Source organism: Ranitomeya variabilis, chromosome 8 (genome assembly GCF_051348905.1).
Source record: "Ranitomeya variabilis isolate aRanVar5 chromosome 8, aRanVar5.hap1, whole genome shotgun sequence".
In the NCBI taxonomy this organism is placed as follows: Eukaryota; Metazoa; Chordata; class Amphibia; order Anura; family Dendrobatidae; genus Ranitomeya; species Ranitomeya variabilis.
This window is the reverse complement of record NC_135239.1, coordinates 46614925-46639720: the sequence shown is the minus strand read 5'-3', so window position 1 is coordinate 46639720 and position 24796 is coordinate 46614925. Positions and strand designations below refer to the sequence as shown.

The window sequence follows — 24796 nt, the reverse complement described above, 5'->3', positions numbered from 1 at the left end:
ACTGTTCACCTACCTACCCTGCCTATAGAAACTCATTTCAGCAGCCTCTATCTTTCCCCGTGTACCAGGTAATACTACACAACACCACTCAAGGCCATGTTACCTAACGGTCCCTTCCCTCACACTGAAACTAAATGACCGTCCTCCATAACCTGCTTCCCACCTCTCTATAGGACACCAAACACAGGGGAACATAGAACATACCATCTCCTGCCATATAATAGCCACCACATAAAATATCACAACATGTTAATTAACTAAATGAGTAAATTTAGAGACGTCTCTTCTAATGATGTTAGCATAGAGCAGTAATTTGTGAGATACTTACACGCAGACCTTGAAAAATGTTCTTCAGTGGAGGAGCAAGACCCTCACCAAATTTATCAACTAAGTTTTCCTGTAAAATATGTCATGTTAGTTGTTAAGTTTCTATCTGTCGTCTACATCTTCCCAATGTACATTTGTTAGATTGACAAAAAAGCAGGTGGCAACAGAAAATCAGCTGTAGGCACAAAACAGTATGATATTTGTAATGTGTTTTCTATGTAACAAGAAGAAAAAGAGGTCAACAAGTTATCCCCTAACTTGTGGATAGATGATAACTTGTTTCACTGGACAATCTCAGTGGTCGTCTCACTATCATCACAATTGATAATGGTCACAACCTCCCTCCTCCTCTGCACAATGATATCACAGAACATTATCAGAAATCATTCTCTAATAAATTAATTAAATAAGTAACAGATCTGTGATTAAAAAATCTGTATATACTTTATTAGACTTTATTTGTAGACAACTTAAGAACAAAATGAGGACATATTTTCTTACCACTCCTTCTTTGGTACCAATAGTAGCACCCAAAAAGCAACCAAGTTGTTCCTGAAATAAAAATAAAATATTTCTAACTTTTCTGTAAACATTCCATGATATTCATGCATTTGAAGTAGTAGCAATTTTATAGTATTACTGTAACTGTTCACACTTGTGTCATGGTTTATCTCTATAACAGACAGGGCAGCCACTAGGAATTTCGGGGCCCCATACTTGCAAAATGTTCGGGGCCCCCTTGAGACTCTGCCCAGGCTCTACCCCGTGAACTGTCCACAGTCAAAAGATTTTTAAAGCCGCCACCACGACAAGGTCGGGCTCTACCCTACTCTAACCTATTAAACATTTGTTAAAGTATCCAATTATCCAATACAATTTAGGTGTATTTTTATTTATTTTTCATTTTTTTAAATTACTAATACCACATACAGGGGACAAATACCACCGCACCATGACCAGACCACATATTACCACCACATAGTGACCAAATAATAGCACATAGAAGGAACAAATACCGCCACACCATGGCCGGACAACATATTACCCCCACATAGTGACTGAATGCTACAATACTGATCAGTAATAAAAAAAGACAAAACACAATACTAATATCACCATAAGCGCCAGTATTCACAGGCGATCTGTACTTAGTATGCAATGTCTGTGTACAGGTAATACAGTGATCACCGGTGACATTATACACTGGTGCTCTGTATATAGTGTATAATGTAAAGGTAATTCAGTGATCACTGATGACATTGTACACAGGACCACTGTGTATAGTATACAGTGTATAGCATCAGTGTACAGGTTTCACACTCACCAGTGACATCTCTAGGTGAAGTCCTGCATCTTTGCTTTTAATCTTCATCCAGCACAGACTGCCGTCACTTCATCCAGTCAGGGCTCGTCTCTGCAGGACATAACAGTTATCTAGAGCACCGCTTGCAGAGCACATTAATTATTTTTTTCCCAAATTCTAAACTACAACAGATGAAGAAAAAAAGCGACAGTGTTGGTCTGCACAGTAAGAGGACCGCCCCCCCATTTTAAACAGTATCCTCAAAAAATAAAATAAATACATTACTGCAGTAATAATATCCCTTAATTAGCCCCTATGGTAACAATATCCCCCATCTTGGCCCCCGTGTGTCTCATTCCTGGCTCCAGTCATATGTTCTCCTATCCTGCCCCCATGTGATGTCCCATCTTGCCCCATAATCCTGCCCCATCTGTCTCCATCCTGCCCCATATTCCTGCCCGATCTGTCTCCATTCTTGCCTCTTGTCTCCATTCTGCCCCCGTGTCTGCATTCTGCCCCAGTGTCTCCATTCTGCCCCTGTGTCTCCATTCTGCCCCCTTGTCTCCATTCTGCCCCAGTGTCTCCATTCTGCCCCAGTGTCTGCATTCTGCCCCTCGTGTCTCCAATTCTGCACCTTGTCTCCATTCTTCCCCCGTGTCTCCCATCCTGCCCGTGTCTGCATTCTGCCCCCTTGTCTCCATTCTGCCCCAGTGTCTCCATTCTGCCCCCGTGTCTGCATTTTGCCCCTTGTGTCTCCCATCCTGACCCGTGTCTGCATTATGCCCCTGTGTCTCCATTCTGCCCCCATGTCTGCATTCTGCCCCCTTGTCTGCATTCTGCCCCCTTGTCTGCATTCTGCCGCCTTGTCTCCAATCCTGCCCCGTCCATGTGTCTCCATCCTGAAACATTGCGGCTTGCCGGTTTCAAAACAAATAATAAAAAAAAAAAAGAAAAACTTTCTTCTTACCTGGCCGCGCTCATGCGGCAAAGATCAGTCTCCCGGCATTTCAGCGCGCACTCGCCGGCGAATGACAATGACATCATATGCTGGCGATGCGCGCTGACGTCAGCTGCCAGCCTCCGATTGGCTGGCGGCTTTAACTGTTGCCTTGCGGCCCAGACAGGTCCGCAAGGCAATAGAGGACACTGAACCTGCGTCTCAGATGCGTTCAGTGTACCATCAGAAGCCTGCCTCTGGGGCTCGGGCTCGATGGGCAGAAGAGGGTTTTGGCCCGATGCCCTCTCTGCCCACCGGGCCCCATACGCCAGTCAGGGCAGTAATGCCCTGATGGCGGCCCTGATAACAGAAACAGTACAGTGATGGATTTGTCAAATTTTAGATACTATCAGTACTCGGCAGATTCCATTGTCTCGTGCTACTTTAAGGTACCGTCACATTAAGCGACGCTGCAGCGATATCGACAACGATGCCGATCGCTGCAGCGTCGCTGTGTGGTCGCTGGAGAGCTGTCAAACAGACCGCTTTCCAGCGACCAACGATGCCGAAGTCCCCGGGTAACCAGGGTAAACATCGGGTTACTAAGCGCAGGGCCGCGCTTAGTAACCCGATGTTTACCCTGGTTACCAGCGTAAACGTAAAAAAAAACAAACACTACATACTTACATTCCGGTGTCTGTCCCCGGCGCTGTGCTTCTCTGCACTGTGTAAGCGCCAGCCGGAAAGCACAGCGGTGACGTCACCGCTGTGCTTTGCTTTACGGCCGGCACTGACACATTCAGTGCAGGAAGCTCTGAGCAGCAGCGCGGACGCCGGGGGACGTGACAGACATCAGAGGGTGAGTATGTAGTGTTTTTTTTTTTACTTTTACAATGGTAACCAGGGTAAATATCGGGTTACTAAGTGCGGCCCTGCACTTAGTAACCCGATATTTACCCTGGTTACCATTGTAAAACATTGCTGGCATCGTTGCTTTTGCTGTCAAACACGACGATACACGCCGATCTGACGACCAAATAAAGTTCTGGACTTTCAGCAACGACCAGCGATATCACAGCGGGATCCAGATCGCTGCTGCGTGTCAAACACAACGATATCGCTATCCAGGACGCTGCAACGTCACGGATCGCTGTCGTTATCGTTGTAAAGTCGTTTAGTGTGAAGGTACCTTTATACCATTCAGTAGGAGACACAGTGCTGCATGTAGATCAATTCTTCCAGTGAAATCTGATGGAATAAGCAATGGAGATTTCAAACAATTGTGAAAGCTAAAGAATATCTGATAATTTCCCCTAATATATTATTTTGGGTATGTGTCACTTGTTGTAATTGATCCTCTATGTGTAACAGTAATTGTATATCTGCTCCAGGTCTATTTTTGCATTGATGATGAATCCATCAGCAGCGGTTCTCTTATTTGTTATATATCTGTTTCATAGCCATACTCCCCAGAGGCGGCTGCACCACTGCTGGGAGCTATATAGCATTAGTGATTTCCTGCAGTCACTACTAAGGGGATCTCAGATCATGGAAATCTGAGCTCTGCCCCATACTGGCTTCAGGGAGAGTTTTATCATGTGTCGGGAAGTGGAGGAGTTGGAGAATCGTCAGCCTACTTATGTCAGTTGTCTGCTATAAATGCTTTGCTCACTCCGGTCCTGATAATGAGGAATCATGTTGTAGTCAGGTGCGCCAGATTCATTAAGAGGCATTTTTGATTAACTCAATATTAAAGCTAGCCATGATGACCAATCGTCACAGGCGCCATTTTGATTAAGATAACTTTTTTCCAACAAAACAAAATGACTAAATAAAATGAATATATACCTACTTACATTGTATCATGCTACAGAGCAGACACCTACATGATGAATGTTATTTTTTTTCGCAAACAATAGTATATTCAGTATGTAAAATAGTGGGCAAGTGACTGAAGGATCAGAGACCTGTCATAAGTCCATACTGAGGCATACAAAGCCCCGTCCACTGAAAACTGCAAATAAAGATGAAACAACAACCACAGGACGGATTTCATCACCCAGGTATCATTGTAATCAGTGTAACGGCGCTGACCTGACACTGTCTGTAGTTTACTGAGCACAATCCTGCTGACAGGTTCACTTTAAGCAACTGCTCCTGGACAGCCACACTGCTCCTGCCTGTCCATTCTGTTCTATGCTGCGCTGCTACTGGGAACCCGACCCTGCACCAGCACTTCTGTCTAGAAAATGGCTGCTGATGGGGAAGCATGTGACCAGACCATGTGATGTCATTTTATTTTTTAACAGCCCAACACTGTGTTATTAGACAGACTTTTGGTCTCCATCTGTTTACTTATAGCAATATATATTGAGGTCACTTTGCCATAATTAAGGCTGTGTTTGCACCCTAGAATTTGAAAAGAATTGGACACAATCCTAGGAGACCTCAGAGTGTTATACACGGTTTTTATTTTTAAGGCAAATGGAGGCTCAGGTGAAGTTTTGATTTGCTGCAAATTCCATTTCTGGCTAAATTTGAGCAAACCTGTCTAATTTAGAGAGATTCACTGATCCTTACGCCTGATTTATTTATTCCATATATATTTGTGTGTATTGTGAGGCTGTGGCCTCTGATACAGCTAGGGGGCGCTGTTTGTTCTCCCCAGAATGTGCATGCAGATGGATGAAGTCCATAGGTGTGCATGAGAGTCACGGATTTCCGGTCCGGGTTTTCCATGTGACTGAAGGCCACAGGTTTGTGTGTGTTTAAAAACCCTGCAGTAAGGGGTATGGGTGTGTCAGGTGTCAGGACATGTCAGGTGTGCGAGGTGCACGTCAGTGTCAGTCTGGTGTGTGCTGGTCTGCAGAGTGCAAGGAGGCAGAGGCCAGCAGAGCCAGCACCCAGGGCAGCTGAATAGCTTTGCACCCACAGCATACACAGAGATGCAAGTCGTCCATGGTACTGGTCTCGGATGTGGACAGTCCTGGGCCCGGAGGTGGATGTCCTGTGCCTGAAGGAGTCGGATGTGGACAGTTCTGTGCCCGGAGGTGGATGTCCTGTGCCCAAACGAGGACTAGCATGTGCAAAGATTGCAAACAGGTAGATATGGTGCCCGGCTGCTATCCGGAGGATATCCTGAACTGTGTACGACTGTGTGAGTAAAAAGTCTGTAAAGAGACTGTGATACAGCGATGCAGGACACCCACACAAACTAGTCAGAGGAGGGCTGGCGTGTGTAGTGTCTGCAACATATGAGGCTGTGTGTATGGAGACGTACAGAGACTGTGAGATGGCGTGTGGTCGCCCAGAGAAACTGGACAAGGGAAGTCTGGCCTGTTCAGGGACAGCAAATCTAAAGCCATGTGATATGTATTGCTTTGAACTGGTGTAAACTGGTCACTGATAATATCCACTGAAGTTATATGCATTTATGTGAATTGGACTTTAATGCTGTGAAGAAACACATTAAAAGAGACTTTTGTGTTTGAATTTGTGGGTCACTGCTTCTTCACTGCGTACGATGCAACTGCAGCTTTACAGTATATAATCTTTTTTTATCAGGTCACCCACAGTCACACTTTCTGTATAGGTCAATATTGAGGTTTTATTTTGGAAGGTACCTTAAAATAATGGTAATGATCAGCCAGACAATTGATATAAGTGGGCAAATACTAAAGATATTTATTTGTGTTATCCTATATTTGCCCATAAATTATCATCTCGAGTACCAAACCATGTTCACTTTTTGGTGTCTTAAAGAAATTACTTATTACAATGTGTCACATGAAAAGCTGTGTGGTGTTGTTTACTTACACTGAAAGTTCAATTACCAGGTGATTATCATTATCCAGGCTACAGAAAGTACATGCTAGTCTGAGTCTGACTCCTCCTGTGATTAGCAGCTTACTGTCTATAGATATGTACACAGAGAGCCTGGTGTTGGCAGGGTTAGCTTTCCCAGCTCTGCTGCCTTGCTAAATCTAATAGTGTCAGAACGGCTGCACCCAGTAAACTCCATCATTGGATTCAGGATCTCTTTCTCTACATCATGTTGCTCTGAGATGAGGTAGAAAACTCTGCTGACAGATTCTCTTTAAATATAAATTAATTTAAAAAATCACAAACTTACCAAGAGTTCAAAGATGTCAAATGCAGATAAAGCGTCGATACCTTTCTAGAAATGAAGATCAATAAGTAACAAGGTAAATTACAGTGAGCTCTCAGCCTTATTCACCATAATGATCTCTGTTGGGTTTCTGCCACTGTGTCCATCCATCAATCAAGGGCAGCATACAGTGCTATTTGTCCAATATTTTCACCAGAATCTTAAACAGCGGCTCCTAACAAAGCCCCTAATGTAGAGTTAATAATAATAATTTTATATAGCGCCAACATATTCCGCAGAGCTTTACATTATAGAGAGGATTTGTACATACAGTAGACATTACAGCATAACAATAAACACAGATGAAAACATATACCAAGAGGAATGAGGGCCCTGCTCGCAAGCTTACAAACTATGAGGAAAAAGGGGTTGAACACATCTTACGGAGAACCTGACAGCTGACACGTGCTGCCCGAACCACAGACATCATGTATCAGACACTGACTCCATCATTTCAGCCAGGTATGTTCTATTCTGTAACGCTATGGTATGTCAGAGAAAGACATACATTTAACCCCTTTCTGCCATTAGATGTACTATTCCGTCCATGTGGGGTGGGCCCTACTTCCCAAGGACGGAATAGTACATCCAGCACGATCGGCCTCGCTCACGGGGGGAGCGCGGCCGATCGCGGCCGGGTGTCAGCTGCCTATCGCAGCTGACATCCGGCACTATGTGCCAGGAGCGGTCACGGACCGCCCCCGGCACATTAACCCCCGGCACACCGCGATCAAACATGATCGCGGTGTGCCGGCGGTACAGGGAAGCATCGCGCAGGGAGGGGGCTCCCTGCGTGCTTCCCTGAGACCCCCGCAGCAACGCGATGTGATCGCGTTGCTCCGAGGGTCTCCTACCTCCTTCCATGCTGCATGTCCCAGATCCAAGATGGCCGCGGCCTCCAGGTCCTGCAGGGAGGGAGGTGGCTTAACGAGTGCCTGCTCAGAGCAGACGCTGGTAAGCCTGCTTTGCTCTAAGTCAGATCGGTGATCTGACAGAGTGCTATGCAAACTGTCAGATCACCGATCTGTGATGTCCCCCCCTGGGACAAAGTAAAAAAGTTAAAAAAAATGTCCACATGTGTAAAAAAAAAAAATAAAGAAAAAATTCCTAAATAAATAAATAAATTAAAAAAAATTATTCCCATAAATACATTTCTTTATCTAAATAAAAAAATCAAACAATAAAAGTACACATATTTAGTATCGCTACGTCCGTAAAGACCCCACCTATAAAACTGTATCACTAGTTAACCCCTTCAGTGAACACCGTAAAAAAAAAAAACGAGGCAAAAAACAACGCTTTATTCTCATACCGCCAAACAAAAAGTGGAATAACACGCGATTAAAAAGATGGATATAAATATCCATGGTACCGCTGAAAACGTCATCTTGTCCCGAAAAAAACGAGCTGCAATACACCATCATCAGTGAAAAAAAAAAAAAGTTATAGTCCTCAGAATAAAGCGATGCCAAAATAATTATTTTTTCTATAAAATAGCTTTTATCGTATAAAAGCGCCAAAAACATAAAAAAAGATATAAATTAGGTATCGCTGTAATCGTACTGACCCGAAGAATAAAACTGCCTTATCAATTTTACCAAACGCGGAACGGTATAAACGCCTCCCCCAAAAGAAATTAATGAATAGCTGGTTTTTGGTCATTCTGCCTCACAAAAATCGGAATAAAAAGCGATCAAAAAATCTTCCGTGCCCGAACATGTTAACAATAAAAACGTCAACTCGTCCCGCAAAAAACAAGACCTCACATGACTCTGTGGACTCAAATATGGAAAAATTATAGCTCTCAAAATGTGGTAACGCAAAAAATATTTTTTGCAATAAAAAGCGTCTTTCAGTGTGTGACGGCTGCCAATCATAAAAATCCGCTAAGACACCCGCTATAAAAGTAAATCAAACCCCCCTTCATCACCAGCTTAGTTAGGGAAAAATTTAAAAAATTTAAAAAATGTATTTACTTCCATATTCCCATTAGGGTTAGGGCTAGGGTTAGGGCTAGGGTTAGGGTTAGGGCTATGGTTAGGGTTAGGGTTGGGGCTAGGGTTGGGACTAGGGTTAAGGCTACATTTAGGGTTGGGGCTAAAGTTAGGGTTAGGGTTGGGGCTAAAGATAGGGTTAGGGTTTGGATTACATTTACGGTTGGGAATAGGGTTGGGATTAGGGTTAGGGGTGTGTCTGGGTTAGAGGTGTGGTTAGGGTTACCGTTGAGATTAGGGTTAGGGGTGTGTTTGGATTAGGGTTTCAGTTAGAATTGGGGGTTTTCCACTGTTTAGGCACATCAGGGGCTCTCCAAACGCGACATGGCGTCCGATTTCAATTCCAGCCAATTCTGCGTTGAAAAAGTAAAACAGTGCTCCTTCGCTTCCAAGCTCTCCCATGCGAAACACCTGAAGGGTTAATAAACTTTTTGAGGGGTGCAGTTTTTAGAATGGTGTCACACTTGGGTATTTTCCATCATATAGACCCCTCAAAATGACTTCAAATGAGATGTGGTCCCTAAAAAAAATGGTGTTGTAAAAATGAGAAATTGCTGGTCAACTTTTAACCCTTATAACTCCCTAACAAAAAAAAAAATTGGTTCCAAAATGGTGCTGATGTAAAGTAGACATGTGGGAAATGTTACTTATTAAGTATTTTGTGTGACATATCACTGTGATTTAATTGCATAAAAATTCAAAGTTGGAAAATTGCGAAATTTTCACAATTTTCGCCAAATTTCCATTTTTTTCACAAATAAACGCAGGTAATATCAAAGAAATTCCACTATCATGAAGTACAATATGTCACGAGAAAACAATGTCAGAATCACCAGGATCCGTTGAAGCATTCCAGAGTTATAACCTCATAAAGGGACAGTGGTCAGAATTGTAAAAATTGGCCTGGTCATTAACATGCAAACCACCCTTGGGGGTGAAGGGGTTAAAAGCCATGACACACGGGTGACTGATCCAAAAGGCAGAGTGTCACAGTTTCTGGTCCATGCTGCCTGTCGTTCAAGGACCTACTGTCAGGTTCACTTAGACCTAATTCACACATCTGTATTTCTGGTCAGTACATTAGTATTTGTAAATCAAAACAAGGAATAGTTTAACCCCTTAACGACCGCCAATATGCCTTTTAAGAGCGGTAGTTAAGGGTACTTAAACACTGTGGAAAAAGTGTATAGCGCCCCCCAGAGTCTGATTTTCTCCGGGGTCTCGGCTACCGGGGGTATCTGCGACCCCAGAGAACATGGTTCGGGTTGGCTTTTTAAAATAGTCTGATTTGTCATTAAATTTCTCTTTCTCACATCAGAGGAAAGAGAAATAGAGTCCCCCGATCCCCTCCAGTACCTCCCAGTGTCCCTGAATCCTCCTGCATCCACCCACGGCCACCGGCGTTTTCTTCTGGGAACAAAATGGCGGGGGCATGCGCAGTGTGCCCACCGAGATCTGCCGGCTGGCACCCGGCAACAATAGAAGATTTATCCTATAGGGTCTATCACGGTGATCAAAATAAAAATTAGTGAATAAAACCCCCTTTTATCACCCCCTTAGATATGGAAAAATAAAGAAATAAAAAAAATAAATTTATTTCCATTTTTCCATTAGGGTTAGAGTTGGGCTAAAGTTAGGGTTAGGGCTATTATTAGGGTTAGGGTTGGGATTAGAGAAAGGGTTGGGATTAGGTTAGGGGTATGTTGGGATTAGGTTTATGGTTAGTGTTGGGATTAGGGTTAGGGGTGTGTTGGGGTTAGGGTTGTGGTTAGGGTTGAGATTAGGGTTAAGTGTGTTGTGGGGTTAGGGTTGTGTTTAGGGTTAAAGTGAGTTGGGCTAATGTTAGGGTTAGGGTTGGGATTAGGGTTAGGGGTGTGTTGGGGTTAGGTTTGTGGTTAGGGTTATGGTTGGGATTAGGGTTAGGGGTGTGTTGGGGATAGGGTTGGAGTTATAATTGAGAGGTTTCCACTGTTTAGGTACATCAGGGGGTCTCCAAACGCGACATGGTGCCACCATTGATTCCAGCCAATTTTGCGTTCAAAAAGTCAAACGGTGCTCCCTCACTTCGGAGCCCTGCCTGTTGTGAATTCTGCTCTTGGGTTCCCTCCGGTGGTTGTTGGTGGTAGTGCAGTTGTCTCTGGGTTGTAATCCAGGGCAGGTGATTCTGCTGATTGCAGCTCTACTAAGTATTTAGGTGTGCAGGATCCATTAGTCCCTGCCAGTTGTCCATTGTTCTTGGAGGGAATGCATCTCTGTCTGGTTCCTCATGCCCTGCTGTCAATTCAGCTAAGATAAGTGTCTGGTTTTTTCCTCTGCTGCACACATGCGGTGTGCTTTGCAATTCAGTGCAATTTATTGTGTTTTTGTCCAGCTTAGACTTTGTTTGGATTTTTCAGTCATGCTGGATTCTCAGGAGATGCAGATATACATTCTATGTCTTTAGTTAGATGTAGAATATTTGTATTATCTGCTGTGGATATTTTTAGGGTGAGTGTCCACGGTAACTAAACGCTGCGTGTTTGACGCTGCGCAGAGCTGCAGCGTCAAACACGCAGCGTCCAGATGTTCCAGCATAGTGGAGGGGATTTTTTGAAATCCCATGTCCACTATGCGTGGAAACCTGCACGCGGCGGCCCTGCGACTCCGGACATGCTGCGCGTCTTTTCAGATCGCAGCATGTCCGTGCTACCTGCGGCGACCGCTGCGCTGCCGCAAGTAATATCACAGGGCCCTATGGCGAGGGGTGCGATGATCCCGAATGTGTACAGTACACATCCGGCATCCTTGCGTCCCAGAAAGGGGGCGGGGCTTAGCGCCGAGCGGCTTCGCCGCTCCGGTGATACCGCCGGCCATCCTGACCGTGGACACGAACCCTTAGGGTTTTAATACTGACCGCTTAGAATTCTGTGCTATCCTTTTCTATTTAGCTAGAAGTGCCTCTTTTGCTAAATTCTGTTTTTCTGCCTGCGTGTGTCTTTCCTCTTATACTCACAGTCAATATTTGTGGGGGGCTGCCTTTCCTTTGGGGTTCTGCTCTGAGGCAAGATAAAATTCATTTTCCATCTATAGGGGTATTTAGTCCTCCGGCTGTGTTGAGGTGTCTAGGATGTGTTAGGTACATCCCACGGCTACTTCTAGTTGCGGTGTCAGTTTAGGGTTTGCGGTCAGTACAGGTACCACCTACTCCAGAGAAAGTCTCATGCGGCTCCAAGGTCACCGGATCATAACACCTGCCATGAACCCAAACAGTGACTTTTACCCACATATGGGGTATCGGTGTACTGACGAGAAATTGCACAACACATTTTGTGGTTCATTTTCTCCTGATACCCTTGTAAAAATAAAAAATTGGTTCTAAAGTAATTTTTTTGTGAAAAAAGTAAAATGTTAATTTTTTCCTTCCACGTTGCTTTAGTTCTTGTAAAGCACCTGAAGGGTTAATAAACATCTTGAATATGGCTTTGTGCACCTTGAGGGGTGCAGTTTTTAGAATGGTGTCACTTTTGGGTATTTTCTTTTAGATTGACCCACTTCAAATGTGAAGTGGTCTCTAAAAAAATGGTTTTGCAAATTTTGCTGGAAAAATGAGAAATTAAGTATTTTGTATGACATACCTCTGTGATTTAAGGGCACAAAAATTCAAAGTTTGAAAATTGTAAAATATTCTAATTTTTCGCTATATTTTCATTTTTTTCATAAATAAACGCAAGTTATATGGAAGAAATTTTACCACTAACATGAAGTACAATATGTCACGAAAAAAACAGTATCACAATCAGAGGGATCCGTTAAAGCGTTCCAGAGTTATAACCTCATAATGTGACAGTGGTCAGAATTGTAAAAATTAGCTTGGTCATAAAGTATCAAATTGGCTCTGTCACTAAGGGGTTAAAAACTCAGAAGAGGTGAGAATTTTTCTGTTTGTAGAGAATATTCCTGATTTGGGATTACAAATACAGATGGAAAAGACTGAACAAATACTGACATGTGATTCCCTATTCCAGGGGACACAACTCCAGCCCTCAAGGGCCACCAACAGGTCATGTTTTCAGGATTTCCTTAGTATTGCACAGGTGATCATTTAATCGCCTGCACAGGTGATGATTCCAACACCTTGTGCTAAGGAAATGCTGAAAACATAACCTGTTGGTGGCCCTTCAGGACTGGAGTTGTGCACCTCTGCCCTTTTCAGTAGCTTGCTTCAATTGATTTGTTGTGGAATCTCCCCTAGAATTTTCAACACAATCGTGAAAATCTTAATGTTGTTTGATTCACACAAATCAATTATCAACATTTTCTTTATTTAAAATCTCTGAATTCAGATGTTACTCTTAACCCCTTAATGACCTTGGGATTTTCCATTTTTCCGTGTTTGTTTTTCGCTCCCCTCCTTCCCAGAGCCATAACTTTTTTACTTTTCAATCAATTGGCCATGTGAGGGCTTATTTTTTGCGGGACGAGTTGTACTTTTGAACGACATCATTGGTTTTACCATGTCGTGTACTAGAAAACGGGAAAAAAATTCCAAGTGCGGTGAAATTGCAAAAAAAGTGCAGTCCCACACTTGTTTTTTGATTGGCTTTTTTGCTAGGTTCACTAAATGCTAAAACTGACCTACTATTATGATGCTCCAGGTCAGTACGAGTTCATAGACACCTAACATGACTAGGTTATTTTTTATCTAAGTGGTGAAAAAAATTTCCAAACTTTGCTAAAAAAAAAAAAATTGCGCCATTTTCTAATACTCGTAGCGTCTCCATTTTTCATGATCTGGGATCAATTGAGGGCTTATTTTTTGTGCGCCAAGCTGGTGTTTTTAATCATACAATTTTGGTGCAGATACGTTCTTTTGATCGCCCGTTATTGCATTTTAATGCAATGTCGCGGCGACTAAAAAAACGTAATTCTGGCATTTCGAATTTTTTTCTCGCTACGTCGTTTAGCGATCAGGTTAATGCTCTTTTTTTATTGATAGATCGGGTGATTCTGAATGCTGTGATACCAAATATGTGTAGGTTTGATTATTTTTTTTATTGATTTATTTTGAATGGGGCGAAAGGGGGGTGATTTAAACTTTTATATTTTTTTTACACATTTTTTTTTAACTTTTTTTTAAACTTTTGCCATGCTTCAATAGCCTCCATGGGAGGCTAGAAGCTGGCACAACACGATCAGCTCTGCTACAAAGTAGCGATCTGATGTTCGCTGCTATGTAGCAGAAATGCAGGTGTGCTGTGAGCGCCAACCACAGGGTGGCGCTCACAGCTGCCGGGGATCAGTAACCATAGAGGTCTCAAGGACCTCTATAGTTACTATTCAGAAGCATCGCCGACCTCCGATCATGTGACGGGGGTCGGCGATGCACTCATTTCCGGCTGCCCGGCCGGAAGCGCCGGTTAAATGCCGCTGTCTGCGTTTGACAGCGGCATTTAACTAGTTAATAGCGGCGGGTGAATCGCGATTTAGCACGCCGCTATTGTGGGCACGTCAGCTGTTCAAAACAGCTGACATGTCCCGGCTTTGATGCGGGCTCACCGCGGAGCCCTGTATCAAAGCAGGGGATCTGACCTCGGACGTACTATCCCGTCTGAGGTCAGAAAGGGGTTAAATCTATGGCAAATTATAGGAAAATCTCCATGGAACGCGGCTTATATTTTTGTCATTTTAAAGTATTTTTAAGACCGCCATCACATGTCCTTTTTTCCAGTATGTGTGCACTCATAAACATACCCATTATAACCTGAGACTTGTCTGTTTTTTTTTCCTGCAACACGGATGATAACGGCTACTTTATGGCTATCTGCACACATAGGGAGGGTCCTCTGCAGGTTCTCCCGCAGCGGATTTGATAAATCTGCAGGGCAAAACTGCTGCGGTTATCCCTGCATATTTATCGCGGTTTCCGCTGTGGGTTTACTCCTACTATTGATGCTGCATATGCAGCAATATGCAGCATTAATAGTAATGTTAAAAATAATAAAAAAATTGGTTATACTCACCCTCTGACGTCCCGATCTCCTCGGCGCTGCACGCGGCGGTCCGGTTCCAAAGATGCTGTGCGAGAAGGACCTTCGTGACGTCACGGTCATGTGACCGCTACGTCATCGCAGGTCCTGCTCGCACAGCAACCCTGCGACCGGATGGCTGCGTGCAGCGCTGAGAGGTGAGTATATCATTATTTTTTATTTTAATTCTTTTTTTTTACACAAATATGGTTCCCAGGGCCTGGAGGAAAGTCTCCTCTCCTCCACGCGGGTACCATCTGCACATGATCCGCTTACTTCCCGCATCGTGGGCATAGCCCCATGCGGGAAGTTAGTGGATCATTGCATTCCTATGTGTGCAGAATCGCCGCGATTCTGCACAAACAAGTGACATGCTGCGGAATGTAAACCGCTGCATTTCTGCACGGTTTTTCCCACAGCATGTGCACAGCGGATTGCGGATTCCATAGGGTTGGAAACTGCTGTGGACCCGCAGCTGCAGAAACGCTGCGATTCCGCGGTAAAAACCGGTACGTGTGCACATAGCCTACACGATGCAGATTTAGAGCAGAAACGCTGCAGAACTGCACTGTGATTTACAGTACAATGTAAATCAATGTGAAAAAAAAAAGCTGTGCACATGGTGCAGATTTTTCTGCACCATGTGCACAGCTTTTTTTTTTCAGATTGATTTACATTGTACTGCACAGAAACTGCATCAAATCTGCAGATGCAGATTTAGTGCAGAAAATTCTGCACCACATTTCCTACGTGTGCACATAGCCTAGTCTGTGGATCTATGAAAAACATGTACAGCACATGGAAGCCATCAGTCTGCAGTCCGCGTGCTGTCCGTGTGTAACATTGAGAAGTATAGGAGAAGCTTTGTCATGTAATTCTTTATCTGCTGATGACTGATGGAAGGAGCAGACACACGGATGACTCACTGATGGAAAACACTGATGACAATGGGTCTGTTTTGTTCACGTACGTGCGTTATATCCATTTGGGAAAGGGGTCGAATTTTGTGGAGGTTTTTTTCAAAGAGGCATGCTCTGGGTATGCCTTTTTAGAAGTGTTTTCTTTTCCCATGGTTTATTATTATAAACACTATCAAATGCTGTAAAAACTTATTTTGTGTTTATAAATTACTAAAAAATAGTGTTTGTGAGGACGGCATTAAGGAAGGGCAACGGTAATTTTTTGTAACTAAATAGTATAATAGCATAATGTATGATTAAGGGGTTTTCTAGTTTCAAAAAACTGCTCTCACCGGGTTAAAAAACAAACAAACTGTGCTTTACACATCCTTGTAAGGTCCAGTGCTGAGTCCCTGCTGCTGCTTCTGGCGTCTGGTATCGGCTGCCATGCTGACATCGTGTCCACAGCGCCGCAGCCAGCCAAAAAGCTCAGCAACTTTGAGCAGCTTGTGGCATCAATGCGGGCAGAGCCGCTGAGCTCGCTTATTGGCTGCAGCGCTGCTGATGTTGTGTCAGTGCTGCAGACAATCACAGAGACTGGGAGCAGTAGCAGAGACTCAGCGCTGGATCCAAGGAGGGCGAGTAAGGGACAGCTTGTTTTTAGAAAACAAACTTCCGCCAGGGGATAAAACTAGGTAGCGAGAAAAGGAGTCTTCCAGGAGGAGACATTAGTATATGTGCCGGACTACTTGTCGGACTTTACATCACCTGACATATAAAGAAGGGGGAGGGGAATGCAAAGATGGAACTAAGATGGGCTGAAAGCAAAATCAAGCCGTGACAATACCGATGGCAGAAAAGCATTGAATGAGCACAGAAAGAAGGCTGAAGTCCTCCTTTATGCTTATTATTCACATTCACATTCTTAGGGCTTATTTCCACTTGCGAGCAACTCGGATGAGTCTTGCACGGCAATACCCGGCACTGCACCCCGCACTCTGGAGCGGAGCGTGTGGCTGCATGTATTCCTATGCGGCCGCACGCTCCGCTCTGAGTGCCGGCAGCAGCGCCGGGTATTAATATGCGAGACTCATCCGAGTTGCTCGCAAGTGGAAATGAGCCCTTACCTTACAAAACAGATCATATAGCTTGATAGAAAGTCAAAAAGGTGGCGCAAAGTCTAGGTGCTAATAAGAATTTCCTGCAGCACTACCCAACAAACCTCCACTAACGGTTTGTAAAATGATACAAATAAACGTAATAGTATACCACCCAGTGTATACAGGTACGCGCAGAGAATAGCACAATCTTACAGAAGGCTTGACCTTTAATTAATATAAGAGTCTTCCTACCTCCGTAGGTGGATGAAAAGTCCGTAGTATTTCTTTTTCCGTTCTGAAGTCCAACATGGAACGTGGTAGGAACGTGTTCCTACCACGTTCCATGTTGGACTTCAGAACGGAAAAAGAAATACTACGGACTTTTCATCCACCTACGGAGGTAGGAAGACTCTTATATTAATTAAAGGTCAAGCCTTCTGTAAGATTGTGCTATTCTCTGCGCGTACCTGTATACACTGGGTGGTATACTATTACGTTTATTTAGATCATATAGCTTGTCAAGCAGGTTTGGGATTGAGCTCTTCCATAAAAAACAAAATAAAACAAAAATGTTATTCATTACCATTTTGTAGTTAGAAATTAAATTTGAGAAGAAATACATAATAAAGTGATACTTTGACTAAGGGCTCATACCCACTTGCGAGAAAAAAACGGTCCGTAATCTGGACAAAAAAAATTGGATGCAAACTATGCGATTGTCATGCGAGTTCAATGCGATTTTTACTTGCACCATCCGTTTTACATCCGTATGACATCCGTACGCAATGCGTTTTTTTTACTCTGCAACTATTTTTATACAATCATTTACAGGACCATTTACAGTGTTCTATGCCACAGAATGGTAAGGTATCCGTAAAAAACGAACGGAATGCGGATGGTCCATATTCCGTGCATTTTTTTCTCGCACCCTTTGACTTGCATTGGCGAGTCTCGTCCTGCGATTTTTTTCTCAGTCCGATTTCGGCTGAGAAAAAAATCGCAAATGAGAAGTCACCTATTGAATAACATTGGTCCGAGTGCAATCTGATTTTTTATCGGATTGCACTCGTCCATTTTTCTTGCAAGTGGGTACGAGCCCTAAGGAGTGCATCTGCTCACGAATTTTCCAAGATATCGCTTAGTTGATTTATTGCTTTATGATGTGAGCCGATATCTAAGTTACCAGCCACGTGACTATCCTGCCATGCAAGCAGCGCTGTCTTTGCTGTTGCACTTCTGACCTGGGGTGTGCTCTATTTTTTGCACTGCATGCAATTTACATGGGGCTGTACATAGGATGATGATTTTTCTTTTTGCTTTATGCTTCTGCTTTTTTTTCTGTGGCAGTACTGTATGTTATTTCACATGTGCAGCCAGGTGCAGTATACTGCAGTATTATGTGCCCTCTCTGACTCTTTGGAGTGTTGGCTTTACAATTCAGTATTTGCTATATTTACAGTTAGGTCCATATATATTTTTGGTTACAGACATTACCACAATGAATTTTAAACAAAACAATTCAGATGCAGTTGAAGTTCAGACTTTCAGCTTTCATTTGAGGGTATCCACATTAAAATTGGATGAAGGGTTTAGGAGTTTCAGCTCCTTAACATATGCCACCCTGTTTTTAAAGGGACCAAAAGTAATTGGACAATTGACTCCAAGGCTATTTCATGGACAGGTGTGGGCAATCCCTTCGTTATGTCATTCTCAATTAAGCAGATAAAGGGCCTGGAGTTGATTTGAGGGGTGGTGCTTGCATTTGGAAGGTTTTGCTGTGAAGTAAACATGCGGTCAAAGGAGCTCTCCTTGCAGGTGAATCAAGCCATCCTTAAGCTGCGAAAACAGAAAAAACCCATCCGAGAAATTGCTACAATATTAGGAGTGGCAAAATCTAGAGTTTGGTACATCCTGAGAAAGAAAGAAAGCACTGGTGAACTCATCAATGCAAAAAGACCTGGGCGCCCACGGAAGACAACAGTGGTGGATGATCGCAGAATAATCTCCATGGTGAAGAGAAATCCATTCACAACAGCCAACCAAGTGACCAATACCCTCCAGGAGGTAGGCGTATCAATACCCACATCTACCATAAAGAGAAGACTGCATGAAAGTAAATACAGAGGGTTCACTGCACGGTGCAAGCCACTCATAAGCATCAAGAATAAAAAGGCTAGACTGGACTTTGCTAAAAAACATCTAAAAAAGCCAGCACAGTTCTGGAAGAACATTCTTTGGACAGATGAAACCAAGATCAACCTCTACCAGAATGATGGAAAGAGAAAAGCATGGCAAAGGCGCGGTCCAGCTCATGATCCAAAGCATACCACATCATCTGTAAAACACGGCGGAGGCAGTGTGATGGCTTGGGCATGCATGGCTGCCAGTGGCACTGGGTCACTAGTGTTTATTGATGATGTGACACAGGACAGAAGCAGCCGAATAAATTCTGAGGTATTCCGAGACATACTGTGTGCTCAGATCCAGCCAAATGCAGCCAAACTGATTGGTCATCGTTTCATACTACAGATGGACAATGACCCAAAACATAAAGCCAAAGCAACCCAGGAGTTTATTAAATCAAAGAAGTGGAATATTCTTGAATGGCCAAGTTAGTCACCTGATCTCAACCCAACTGAGCATGCATTTCACTTGTTAAAGACTAAACTTCAGACAGAAAGGCCCACAAACAAACAGCAACTGAAAACTACCGCAGTGAAGGCCTGGCAGAGCATCAAAAAGGAGGAGACACAGCGTCTGGTGATGTCCATGAGTTCAAGACTTCAGGCCGTCATTGCCAACAAAGGGTTTTCAACCAAGTACTAGAAATGAACATTTTATTTAAAATTATTGAATCTGTCCAATTACTTTTGGTCCCTTTAAAAACAGGGTGGCACATGTTAAGGAGTTGAAACTCCTAAACCCTTCATCCAATTTTAATGTGGATACCCTCAAATGAAAGCTGAAAGTCTGAACTTCAACTGCATCTGAATTGTTTTGTTTAAAATTCATTGTGGTAATGTCTATAACCAAAATTGGAAAAATGTTGTCTCTGTCCAAATATATATGGACCTAACTGTATATGTGAAGATGATTAAGTAACTTTATTGAAAATAAATAAATAAAAATGTAAAAGTGCAGTGCAATAGTTTATTACACGTTTAATAGTTTTCCGTACAGTACATTACTGAATTTATTAATAAAGTTCATTTTTCTTATTTAAAACACCTAACAAAAAATATTGGTGTGGTTTTTTTGGGGACTGGAATGGATTAATAGCATTTCAATTCATTTTATTGGGGACATTTAATTTGATATGAAAGCAAATTGAGTTAAGAGCTCAGTCACAGAACGAATTAAACTCCTAAGGCCGGTTTCACACGTCAGTGGCTCCGGTACGTGCAGTGACAGTTTCCTCACGTACCGGAGCCACTGACACACGTAGACACATTAAAATCAATGCATCTGTGCAGATGTCATTGATTTTTTGCGGACCGTGTCTCCGTGTGCCAAACACGGAGACATGTCAGTGTTCGTGGGAGCGCACGTATTACACAGACCCATTAAAGTCAATGGGTCCATGTAAAACACGTACCTCACACGGACGTTCTCCGTGTGGCGTGCAGGAGACAGCGCTACAGTAAGCGCTGTCCCCCCCATATGGTGCTGAAGCCGCGATTCTTATCTTCTGTGCAGCAGCGTTTGCTGCATAGAAGATATGAATAATAGTGTTTAAAAGAAAGATCTATGTGTCCGCCGCCCTCCCACCCCCTGTGCGCCCCCCCGCTGTTCTGAAAATACTCACCCGCTTCCCTCGTTGGCTGTCGCTGCTTCCTGTCCTGGCCGTGCGTTCTACTGTATGTGGTCACGTGGGGCCGCTCATTTACAGTAATGAATATGCGGCCCCACCCCTATGGGAGGTGGAGCCGCATATTCATGACTGTAATCGTCGGCCCCACAGGACCGCATACAGTAGAAGGGGCGGTCAGGACAGGAAGCAGCGACAGCCAACGAGGGAAGCGGGTGAGTATTTTCAGAACAGCGGGGGGGGGGCGCACAGGGGGTGGGAGGGCGGCAGACACATAGATCTTTCTTTTAAACACTATTATTTATATCTTCTATGCAGCAAACGCTGCTGCACAGAAGATATGAATCGCGGCTTCAGCACGATGCAGGGGACAGCGCTAAACTTTAGCGCTGTCTCCTGCATGCTCCTTGTGGTACTCACTCGGCACACGGGCGGCACACGTGTGCCGCACGTATGTCCTACGTGAGCACACGGACACAGATAACTCCGGTACCGATTTTTTCTGGTACTGGAATTATCTGGACGTGTGAGACTGCCCTCAGTCACGGTAAGGCCGGGATCACACATGCGCGAGATACAGCCGAGTCTCGCATGGTAATCCCCGGCCCTGCCGCCTACATTCCGGAGCGGAGCATGCGGCTCCATGTATTGCTATTTTCATTGATCCTTGAATTTTGTCATGACATGTATGGGAGAAACTGAGCCCAATTATGAAATAATTTTCATCAAGCCTCAAGAGACTTGCTTTGCCCATCAATACTGTAGATTAGGCTGATCCAGCAACGAACATTAATATATTCAACCTATTATATAGTATCAGGCAGGTTAATACTGAATATTGCAATATGTTCTACTAATGTATATTTATTTCATATATTTTCATTTATAAATATATTTCATATATTTATAGAATACATTATTTATACATAATACATATAAATAAATTTCTAAGCACATTATTAATGCTGTATATTATATATATTTATATATCTATATGCTCATTGTTAATAAATTATGTTACCCCAAAAATATTGTCCAAACAGGTTGACGTCAAAGCTCCTTCAGTCTGTGGAAAAAAAGCAAAACAGTCATTGCGTCATTTATTCCCCCCCCCCCCAAAAAAAAAAAAAATAGAGAGTGCTCTCAGTGGAAGGCCGCTGTCACACATGCGAGTTTTACGGACGTAAGAGCGCAGAAACTACGTGCGTAAAACTCGCATAACATACGGCACAATGATTCTCAATGGGTCTAGTCCTATCAGCCGTATATTACGGATCCGTAATATACGGCGTTCTACGGCCGTACAAAATCGCAGCATGCTGCGTTTGTCAGCGTATTGCACAAAAAAATCGCCAATGAAAGTCTATGGGGGCGAGAAAAATACGGATTCCACACGGACCAGCAGTGTGACTTGCGAGAAATACGCAGCGGTGTTAGTGAAAAGTCGGTAATTCAATTGCCGGCTTTTCATTTCTCCTGCCTAAACCCGACAGGATATGAGTCATGGTTTACATACAGTAAACCATCTCATATCCCCTTTTTTTTTTGCATATTCCACACTACTAATGTTAGTAGTGTGTATGTGCAAAATTTCAGTGCTGTAGCTGCTAAAATAAAGGGTTAAATGGCGGAAAAAATTGGCGTGGGCTCCCACGCAATTTTCTCCGCCAGAGTGGTAAAGCCAGTGACTGACGGCAGATATTAATAGCCAGGAGAGGGTCCATGGTTATTGCCCCCCCCCCCCGTGGCTAAAAACATCTGCCCCCAGCCACCCCAGAAAAGGCACATCTGGAAGATGCGCCTATTCTGGCACTTGGCCACTCTCTTCCCACTCCCTGTAGCGGTGGGATATGGGGTAATGAAGGGTTAATGCCACCTTGCTATTGTAAGGTGACATTAAGCCAGATTAATAACGGAGAGGCGTCAATTATGACACCTATCCATTATTAATCCAATTGTTTGAAAGGGTTAAAAAACACACACACACACACATGATTTAAAAGTATTTTAATGAAATAAACACAGCGGTTGTTTTAATATTTTATTGCTCTCTCAATCCATTTGCAGACCCTCGCTTGGCAAAACAATAAACGCACAAGATACATACCCTCTGTTGAACCGTCACGTCCCACGAGGTAATCCATCTGAAGGGGTTAAAATAATTTACAAGCAGGAGCCCTGCAAATGCAGCTGTGCTCGTGCTTGTAATTCCCCGGCGAATGAAGGAAATGTAGGTCATTGACCTACATTTCCTTCAGTCGCGGTGATGCGCCCCTGCTGGATGTTCTCATGAACTGCAGCCTGGGAACTTTTTCCCACGCTCCAGGTCATATGAGGACATCCACCAGGGGGCACATCACTGCGACTGAAGGAAATGCTTGACAAAGACCATGTTATGGTCGAAACGTTGCATGGAACCATGGCTTGAATAAAGTTCGTTTTAAAGACTTTCTACACCTGGACTGAGCGCTGTTCAATATATTTTCTGGTCTGCTGGATCCAGGACGGTTCCCTGGATGTGGAACGAGTGCTCTATCTAACAGTGAGTGCTGTCAGCCTATTTTTGTTTTCTATGAAGGAAATGTAGGTCATTGACCTACATTTCCTTCATTCGCCGGGGAATTACAAGCACGAGCACAGCTGCATTTGCAGGGCTCCTGCTTGTAAATTATTTTAACCCCTTCAGATGGATTACCTCGTGGGACGTGACGGTTCAACAGAGGGTATGTATCTTGTGCGTTTATTGTTTTGCCAAGCGAGGGTCTGCAAATGGATTGAGAGAGCAATAAAATATTAAAACAACCGCTGTGTTTATTTCATTAAAATACTTTTAAATCATGTGTGTTTGTTTTTTAACCCTTTCAAACAATTGGATTAATAATGGATAGGTGTCATAATTGACGCCTCTCCATTATTAATCTGGCTTAATGACACCTTACAATAGCAAGGTGGCATTAACCCTTCATTACCCCATATCCCACCGCTACACGGGAGTGGGAAGAGAGTGGCCAAGTTCCAGAATAGGCGCATCTTCCAGATGTGCCTTTTCTGGGGTGGCTGGGGGCAGATGTTTTTAGCCACGGGGGGGGGCCAATAACCATGGACCCTCTCCTGGCTATTAATATCTGCCGTCAGTCACTGGCTTTACCACTCTGGCGGAGAAAATCGCGCGGGAGCCCACGCCAATTTTTTCCGCCATTTAACCCTTTATTTTAGCAGCTACAGCGCCCAAATTTTGCACATACACGCTACTAACATTAGTAGTGTGGAATATGCAAAAAAAATGGGGATATGAGATGGTTTACTGTATGTAAACCATGTCTCATATCCTGTCGGGTTTGGGAAGGAGAAATGAAAAGCCGGCAATTGAATTACCGGCTTTTCACAGATATCGCGCTGAAGTAAATATAAATACAGACTATATATATATATATATATATATATATATATATATATATATATATATATATATATATATATATATATATATATATATATATATATATATATATATATATATATATCTCAATGAAATATATACTGTATATATGTTTTCCCGAACATTTGAGCACATAAATCCATTAGATGTCGGTTTTGCAAGCCTGCAAGAAAATCTCGCAGTACGAATGCCATACGGATTACATACGGAGGATGCCATGCGCAAAATACGCTGACACACCCTGCCTACGGATCAATATTTTGGGAACATTTCTCCGGATTACGGCCGTATTACGGCCGTAAAATACAGACCGTATTGTCTTACGCCAAGTGTGACGCCGGCCGGAGAAACAAAATAGGAATCTTGTGGGTGATTCCTATTTTGTTTCTCCCACTGAGAGCACTCTCTCTCTCTCTCTCTCTATATATATTTTTCTACTGGCTAACACAATACCAAACCACTTTTTTTAATTTTATTTCTTTTCCAGTAATGGTGCATTTTACATATATATTCTTTTTTTTATTTTCTGCTATTTGTGTAATACATGATAATTCAAAGAGATGTGGAAAAATGTTAGTCAGCTAAAGCAAAATGCTAAACTATTTAACATCACTGTATTATGTTCTTATTTGTCATAGAAAATATTAAAAATCCTTGGTCCCTCATGTCCCTTCCCTTTTTTCTTTCGTCTTTCATGTGTCTTGAGGAGACAATGGTGGGTGCCTTTATGTAAAATGACAGTGACACAGATGTGAATCCAGATTAATTAAAATGCGAGGATTCCCCTTTTATGTCAGGTGACTGCACAGGAAGTCT

The 24796-nt window shown here is 43.2% G+C and overlaps 1 protein-coding gene across 1 annotated transcript in view; it reads right to left on the bottom strand.

Annotated features, from left to right (window-relative positions):
- LOC143788805 (uncharacterized) overlaps positions 1 to 24796 on the bottom strand; it is a 187703-nt gene that overhangs the window by 32795 nt on the left and 130112 nt on the right. Inside the window, exons 17-20 of the mRNA XM_077278707.1 lie at positions 21563 to 21607; positions 6700 to 6744; positions 829 to 879; positions 329 to 397 (exon numbers count right to left, since the gene is read on the bottom strand). Of these exons, the coding sequence (XP_077134822.1) occupies positions 329 to 397; positions 829 to 879; positions 6700 to 6744; positions 21563 to 21607 (210 nt within the window). The remainder of the gene's footprint in view (positions 1 to 328; positions 398 to 828; positions 880 to 6699; positions 6745 to 21562; positions 21608 to 24796) is intronic.